The sequence below is a fragment of the Bactrocera dorsalis genome, chromosome 1, assembly GCF_023373825.1.
Source record: "Bactrocera dorsalis isolate Fly_Bdor chromosome 1, ASM2337382v1, whole genome shotgun sequence".
NCBI lineage: Eukaryota > Metazoa > Arthropoda > Insecta > Diptera > Tephritidae > Bactrocera > Bactrocera dorsalis.
In genome coordinates, this window is record NC_064303.1 from 57,592,202 (window position 1) to 57,600,357 (window position 8,156).

An 8,156-nucleotide genomic window follows, 5' to 3' on the forward strand; every position below is an offset into this window, starting at 1 on the left:
AACAATTGATAATTTAAAACAAACAAATTTACCTATTATTTATGTTTTGCATAAAAATGTCACTTTGAACAAAATATTAAAATTTCATTGAAGTGCAAGGTATTAGTATGGCCAAAACGAAATTGTGTACATGCTAAATGGACAACTGCGTTGTCTTGTGTACATGCCGGCCATTGTTATGTTGTTGCATTCTTACGAATGTTCATGTAGTAAGATGCACAACGCCATTTTCAGTCCACTGTCGTTCTGTCGTGTCGTGTCGTAAGCATTGTAAACAGCATATAAATTTTTTTTCGCATAGAACTGCTTTTTGCGTACAACGCAGTTGTCCATTTAGCATGTACACAATTTCGTTTTGGCGATACTAATACCTTGCACTTCAATGAAATTTTAACATCAAAAAAAATAACCCTGGTCGGTCCAACACCGGTATGTATCAGATTTTTTTTGCATAGAACTCCTTTTTGCATAGGCGGCTTTCGGCCGCGCTTTAAAAAAATAACTCTGATTGGTCCAACACCGGGGTGTATCAATTTTTTTTGTATAGAACTCCTTTTTGCATTGGCGGCCTTCGGCCGCGCTTTAAAATAATAACTGATTGGTCCAACACCGGGGTGTATCAATTTTTTCGCATAGAACTCCTTTTTGCGTGGGCTGCCCTCGGCCGCGCTTTAAAAAAATAACCCTGGCCGGTACAACACCGGCTACGCCATACACAGTATTTTAGCACTGAACACCTTTTCGCGTTCACTTCATTCATTTATTGCTAACTGGGTTTAATTTATACCCTTTTGTTCGTGCTTTCTCGACAATTTGACAATTCAAATTAGGCAGTCATTTTGGTTTTTCGCATTATTGAACTCAATGCAGAAAAAGGTATATTTTATTTAAAGATTTACAAAGAAATTAACAATCAAAAGTAATTAAAAACATTACTAGTGGTTTTTATAATTCATAAGTAATATATGTGCGTGAAAATGTATCCATAGTTGGTTTGGTACAATGCACAACAGATGAAAATACACTAGCATATATTGAGAAATTTGCAAAAAATAGCATTTTTTAAAGTGAAGTTTTGGAAAAATTTGTGAACCGATTTTTATAAAATATGTTTTAAAATAAAGTTCAATAATTTAAGTATACATGCGTGTTTAAAATTTTCAATTTGGTTCTCTCGTTTATGTACAGTGAGCCAAAATTAACCGGCGCGATACTAAACCCAACCCCTGCTTTAGTCTCCCATTTTCAGTATTTAAGCATAACTTAAGTATAAACTTTAAAACACTATTTTCTTGTTTTATCTTATGTGCTGAACACAATGACCGCGACAGACTGCAGCAGCACGACAATAAACTGAAAATGGCGTTGTGAATCCTACTACATGAACATTTGTAAGAAGACAGCGATATAACAATGGCCGGCATGTACACAAAACGCAGTTGTCCATTTTGTATGTACACAATTTCGTTGTGGCCATACTAATACCTTTCACTTCAATGAAATTTTAATATTTTGTTCAAAGTGACATTTTTTATGCAAAAAATAAGTAAATAGGTAAATATTTTTGTTTTACATACAAATGATATAATAGAGCTATTATATGCTTTTATTTGTAAAATAATGTCAAGTTTGTTGGAGCTGTGAATAGTTTTGCATTTTACATATTAGTGGCATCACCACTCTACCTCATCTCTCAACCTTCAACTCTACTGTAGTCCTACTGCCTTTGGCAAATAAAAGAATATATTGAAGTGCTGAACACATAGAGCGCGACAGACTGCAAGCGGCAGTCGGACGGAGTGTTCTATTCTATCGAATTTGGGCTCTCTAGCTGGGCTCTAAGCTACCGGGGGGATCGGCAGATCGCGGATAGCCGAACGGCCTGTAGTAGCAGGTCAGTTGCGAAATAAGTTAAAACGAATAAGCAATCCCCGACGATGAGCGGCAGGAGTGGAGGATGCGGCATAAAAGCTTGCAGATCCGCTGAAGCTCCTGTGACTGTGGCGAATCGACACCGCCTCAAAGAAATACGTGTCCCCCTCATCATCACTCATGTGCATGATGAACAACAAAAATCCAGGCGCGACGGACCCACAATGGGCGGCTTCCTGGTCAGCGTCTGCTCACCATGTTAGGTGCGGCTGTCATTAAAAATGACCGGTACACACCGCGGCGCACTGGGAGTCCCCGATTAAAAACCTTGGTGTTGACAAACCTTTAAGAGCGAGGTCATCACCACCAGCGTTGGGTGACACCACTCCCTTGGCAAAGGCGATACAACCTCCTGGAGACTGTATGGCTGAGATAGGGAATGCGATCAAGAAGCTGATTGCAACAATGCACCCACCCCAGCGGTCTATCAATCACACCATGAGAGATCTTCTCAGTGTGATAGCTAAGCTGCACGCAAGTGCTCAGGAGGAGCACATGGCAAATAAGGAAGCACGTTGTAGTTTTCTAGTAAAGACAACCACCACAGAGAATACACCCAAGAGGCCTCGAGACGATATACAGCCAAAGAGAAGAACACCGCCTAAGAAAAATAAAACTTTCCATAAGGAATGGACGAACAAAATGGAAGTTCCCCTGAGCAAGGAAGCAAAATACGACAACCCAGTCGGAAGCAAGGAGACAGTAATGGCAAAACAAGATGGCTGGATCACGGTTAAACATAAACAACCAAGGAAGAGACCACATAAGCCGCCACCCCGACCCGATGCAATAGTAATAGAAAAAACCGGGGATATGTCATATAGCGAAATCCTCAGGACTGTCAGGAATACGTTGATACGTTGCAAAAACTTGGGGAAAATGTGACCAAGATAAGAAAGACGGCAAAATGCCAGATTCTGTTAGAGCTGAAAGAGGCCTAGATGAAGAGCACGGAGGTCTTTAAGACCGAAATAAGTAAATTATTGGGAGAAAATGCGCAAATAAAAGCTCTAACTCACGAGGTTCTGGTAGAAATACGTGATCTTGATGAAATCACAACGAAAGAAGACATTACTGAGGCAATACGCCTACAAGTAAACGAGTTGAGCCATTTTGATATAAGCTCTATTAAGAGCATCAGAACGGCATACCTATGGACCCAAACTGCCGTGGTAAGTCTACCCGCGTTGGAAGCAAAAGTACTTCTTGATGCACACAAGTTAAAAATAGGCTGGGTAGTGTGCAGAATAAGGGTGAAGCAAAACCTCAGGAGGTGTTTCAGATGCCATGAATACGGACATCTGGCGAAAGCATGCAACAATCCAGATGACAGGAGCGAGTGCTGTGTCAAGTGTGGAGAAACTGGACATTTTGCGAAGTCATGTAATAAAAACCCGTCATGCAGTGCATGTAGGAATAAGGGCAGGGAAAACATCGACCACCAAATAGGAAGCAAAAAGTGTCCTCTCTATCAAGAGGCGTGTAAGAACATCAAAAAATGAGAGTCATGCAACTCAATCTAAACCACTGTGAGGCTGCACAAGAGCTTCTTAAGCAGACGGCTTACGAGGAAAAGGTCGATGTAGCTATACTTTGCGAACAGTACAAAAATATAAGCGGAGCGACATGGATCTCTGACAACACAAACAAAGCTGCCATATGGGCATGTGGAGGGGAAATGTTTCAGGACAAACCGCTATGAGGGAAATCTTTTTACACACGAGCGGAAATCTGTGGGATCAATTTTTATAGCTGCTACATACCGCCAAGCATATCGCAAATTGATTTTGAGAAAATCCTGGACGAACTAGTCAGAGAAATTCTGTCTACTAAAAGAAACGTGATAGCAGGTGATTTTAATGCATGGGCGGTGGAGTGGGGTAGCATCTGCACAAACAGGCGTGGAGATGCGCTGCTAAAGGCCTTCTCGTCGTTAGACATGGTGTTACTAAATACCGGAAATAAAAATATGTTCGAGAAGAACGGTCGGGGATCGGTTATTGACATTACCTTCGCTAGCAGTTCTCTAGCACGGACAACAAGGTGGCAGGTGTGTGATATATATACACACAGTGACCATAATGCTATTATGTTCGAAATCGAACACTCGGTGCACAATCGAAGGAATATGTCCACTAAGAAAGTACAGAGAAAAGGATGGAAAATGGAAACCATGGGCGTTGAACTCTTCAAACTCACGTTAGATGGTCATATAACATTTGAGGAAGATACGTGCGGCACGTCATTAAAGCATGCGACGCTTCTATGAGTAGGAAGAAAAATGGCGCCCATAGAAAACCTGTTTACTGGTGGAATGAGCAGATCAACACATTAAGGAAGGAATGCCACAAAGCGAGGAGGAGGTGTCAAAGGAGTCGCGGACTTGCAGAGATTACGCAATTACGCGAATACTTTAAGAGAAAACGTAGCGATCTCAAAAAAGCAATCAAAAAAAGTAAATCCTACTGCTTTAAAGAACTTTGCGGAAAAATCGACGAAAACCCATGGGGGGATGCCTACATGCCAAAAATATTGAAATTTGCAAAAAGGAAGAAAAATATATACATACATAAAATTTTAATTTTCCATCAAAGAAAACCTTTTAATTTAAATCAAAAAAAGGGATACATAATTCAACATATGTAAGTATACCCCCACATATACAAAGTGAAACTAAGTGTAAAGAACAGGTAGAAAGTATAAAGTGAAAGTTCATCAAAATAGAAAGTGTAGTAGGTATAATTTAAAACTTAAAACATTTTTTTCCTTGCCTTAATCAGAGCAAACTCCAAAATTACATCGTCGAAATTTATCTGACGAAGTATGTCTGCCTCAATACACATTAATGCTAAAGAATTAAGCTTGTCTGGACGGATTTTTGTTCTTTGCGGGTTTTTTAATCTTTTTAGTTGTGAGAAGGATCGTTCAGCAAAGCAGTTAGTAATCATTAAGCTATGAAAGATTGTAAACGCCACTTCTATATTTGGGAAAACGCACTTTACTTTATCTTTAATAATCATTTCATAAAGATCGGAATGGGTGACCTTTGTTTCTGAAAATTCATATTTTATTCGAACATATTTGTGAAAATGATTAAATTCGCCGAGGAAGTTTTCATTGAAGTCTTCTGAGTAAGATTCTAAGAGCAATTGGATATCTTTTTCATATTCTGAACATGACTTATTTAGAGCCGCAAGAAATGAAAACTTTTGTGAAACTTCGTGGTATACATCACCTCTTCTTTGCATTTGAGCATTAAGTATGTCAATTATTACATTGAAAGTCTCAATGCGGAATTTTTCTCTAGGATTCAAATCAAGTTCCTCTGCATTTCCATCATTTACTTGTTTCTTCCTAATTCGTCTTCGAGTTTCCTTGTATTCCCCATTAGGAAAAATTCTTCCTGTCTCGCCTTAAAATTTTTCAAATTGATTCCTCATTTCAACGAGACGACCCGATAAAGAATGATACAAATTGGAACACGTTTTAAGATCTAATCCTTCTTCTTGGAGTCCTTTACTGGTGCGATGAAAAACTTGTAGAATATCATTCCACAAAATGAGCATAAATACAAACTCAAAATCTTGCATTTTGTTTGAAATATTTTGTGATTCTAACCTGATCTCACCTTGTGTCCTCAGCAATTTCATCTAAAGCATCCAAAATTTTCGGATAGGATTGTAATATTGCACTTGTAGCTACAGCGTGAGCTTCCCAACGAGTGTCCGACAGCGACTTCAGAACGCTATCGTTGCCTATTAGTTCTTTTAAAACTGTCCAACGATGAGTAGAAGCCGAAAAAAATTGTATAACAACTGCACAATTGAAAAAAAAATTCACTGCGGTCGTACAACAATCAACAGCACTACGACCAATCAAGTTCAGAGTATGTGCAGCGCATAGTATAAATACAGCATATTTATTATGCTCTAAAATTTTTTGCTGCATCCCTTTGTATCGTCCTGACATATTAGCAGCATTGTCATATGATTGTCCTCTGCACTTTGCAATATCTATTTTGCAACCCTCTAGATAACTGAGTACTATATTTGCCATCTCTTCTCCGGTATGACTTTTTAAATTTAAAAATGTCAGAAATCGTTCCACGGGTATACCATCAGACGGCGATAGGTATCTCAAAATAATACTTAGTTGATCCGTATGTGATAGGTCAGGCGTCGAGTCCACTGAGAGGCTGAAGTACCCAGCTGATTGTATTTCTTCGACAATCACTTTGTGATTTTTATCACTCATTAAATCGATAAGTTCGTCGCATACTGTTTTCGATAGATATGATGGGTTTCCTTTCCCTTTATTTCCATATCTTGCAATACGGCTTGCCAAAAATGGATCAAATCATCGAACCTTTTTGTATGAACATATCTTAACTTGGAAATACATGAAATGTATTTTTTTTTTGGTGTACAGGTCAATCGAAACCTAGGCCAATCGATAGAAAATATTATCTAAAACAATAATTTCTCTTTGAAAAAATTATGTAAATGACGTAGTTTCAATCAAAGCCACTCCGTAAATAAAGTAGGGAAGTACGTGCAGTAATGCGTATGGTTCAACAATCATTGTTTTGAACAAGAACAAGACTCAACTCGCAAAAATCAACTCGTATGATTTTACTCATGAGCGCAGCAAGCGGCACTTTTTCTGCACAGATGAAATGTGAGAAAAACGAAAACAAAAATAAGCTACAACAACAAGCTGCAGTTCGTGGAACGCAAGGGGCTTGCACAGAAATTGTTACTGTACATGCAGTCGTAACGCTCACATCGTGTCGTCTTGTCGCTAAAAGTTTACTCATACACGATCAACTCAAATTGAACGGAATGATGCTTTCGTCAACACATGCTCATTTTATTGAACGCTGACTTTTATTCAGTGAGTCGAATTGAGTGAGAAATTTTGAACCAAAGACTCAAGATGCTCGGAATGATATGTACGGCAAAATGAGTTCATTTTTACTCATCACTGTGTTTTTTTCAGTGAGTTGAGTTGAATGAAAAAGTTCGCGTATGAGTAAATCAACAAAATAGTGATTTTTGCAGTTCTCTGGTAAGGGCGTTATCATTTGCAATGCAAAGACAACTCACTCACTCGGTCTCGCAGCGACGCGACGCGACTTGCGGGCAAGGCGCGCAGGGCGCAGGGCCCTGCGGGGGTGTATGAAGGGTCACTCCCAGACTACTCGCGCCTTGTGATTTCGGACATATTTATTATGGATGAATCTCGATAAAATGTAAGTATAAAATGAAACGCCAGCAGAGGATGGAGGCCCCGAGCACGTGCTTGTAGGGCTTATACGTTAATCCGCCACTGCCACACAGCCTCTGGAGAATCGAACGGCGCGAGTGCAAGAACCTGCTGATACGGAATGGACAATAGTCACTGATGTGGAGCTAATAGAAAAGGCAGAGAGATTTGGCAATGCCAAGGCACCAGGTGTGGATGGTATCCCAAATAAGGCTTTAGAGATTGCTATTAAGCACAATGCGAAACCCTTTGCTGAATTGTTTACGCGGTGCTTACAAAAAGGTGTCTTCCCGAAAATCTGGAAAAAGCAAAGACTGGTATTATTGCAGAAGCCAAATAAACCAGCAGGGGAGCCTAATTCATATCGACCGCTCTGTATGCTGGATACGACCGGCAAGATACTAGAGCGGATAATCTGAGCACGACTAGAGCTGCATCTAGAAAAGGAAGGAGAAAAAGGTCTGTCTGACAACCAATATGGATTCCGCAAAAAAAGATCCACCACTGACGCGATTAAAAAGCTTACCGACATAGCTACGAAGGCAATAGAGGGTAAAAGATGGCTGTATGGTACTAAGGAATACTGCGCAGTAGTCACGTTTGACGTTAAAAACGCGTTCAACTCGGTATACTGGCCACATTTTATAAGTGCACTAGAACGTAACAAAACCCCGGCTTACTTAGTTAGGATCATATCCAGCTACTTGTCTGACCGGTTGTTATTGTACGATACGGATGACGGACAAAAAACATATAGGATAACGGGCGGAGTTCCACAAGGTTCCGTGCTTGGCCCATTGTTGTGTAACGTTTTGTACGACGGGGTGCTGCGTCTCCCTCTCCCGAAGCAGGTACAGATAATCGGTTACGCGGATGATATTGCCATAACAGTGGTAGCAAAAAAACTGGGGCAACTTGAGTACCTCTGCAATCGAGCGACGTTAACGATCAAAGAGTGG

General features: G+C 40.0%; 1 protein-coding gene across 1 annotated transcript; it reads left to right on the plus strand.

The window, feature by feature from the left end:
• The first annotated feature begins 2,370 nt into the window (after positions 1-2,370).
• Positions 2,371-7,616, plus strand: LOC125777786 (uncharacterized). Its single transcript, XM_049453356.1, has 2 exons — positions 2,371-2,724; positions 7,272-7,616. The coding sequence occupies exons 1-2, from the start codon at positions 2,371-2,373 to the stop codon at positions 7,614-7,616; spliced, it is 699 nt and encodes a 232-aa protein (XP_049309313.1).
• The last annotated feature ends 540 nt before the right edge of the window (positions 7,617-8,156 follow it).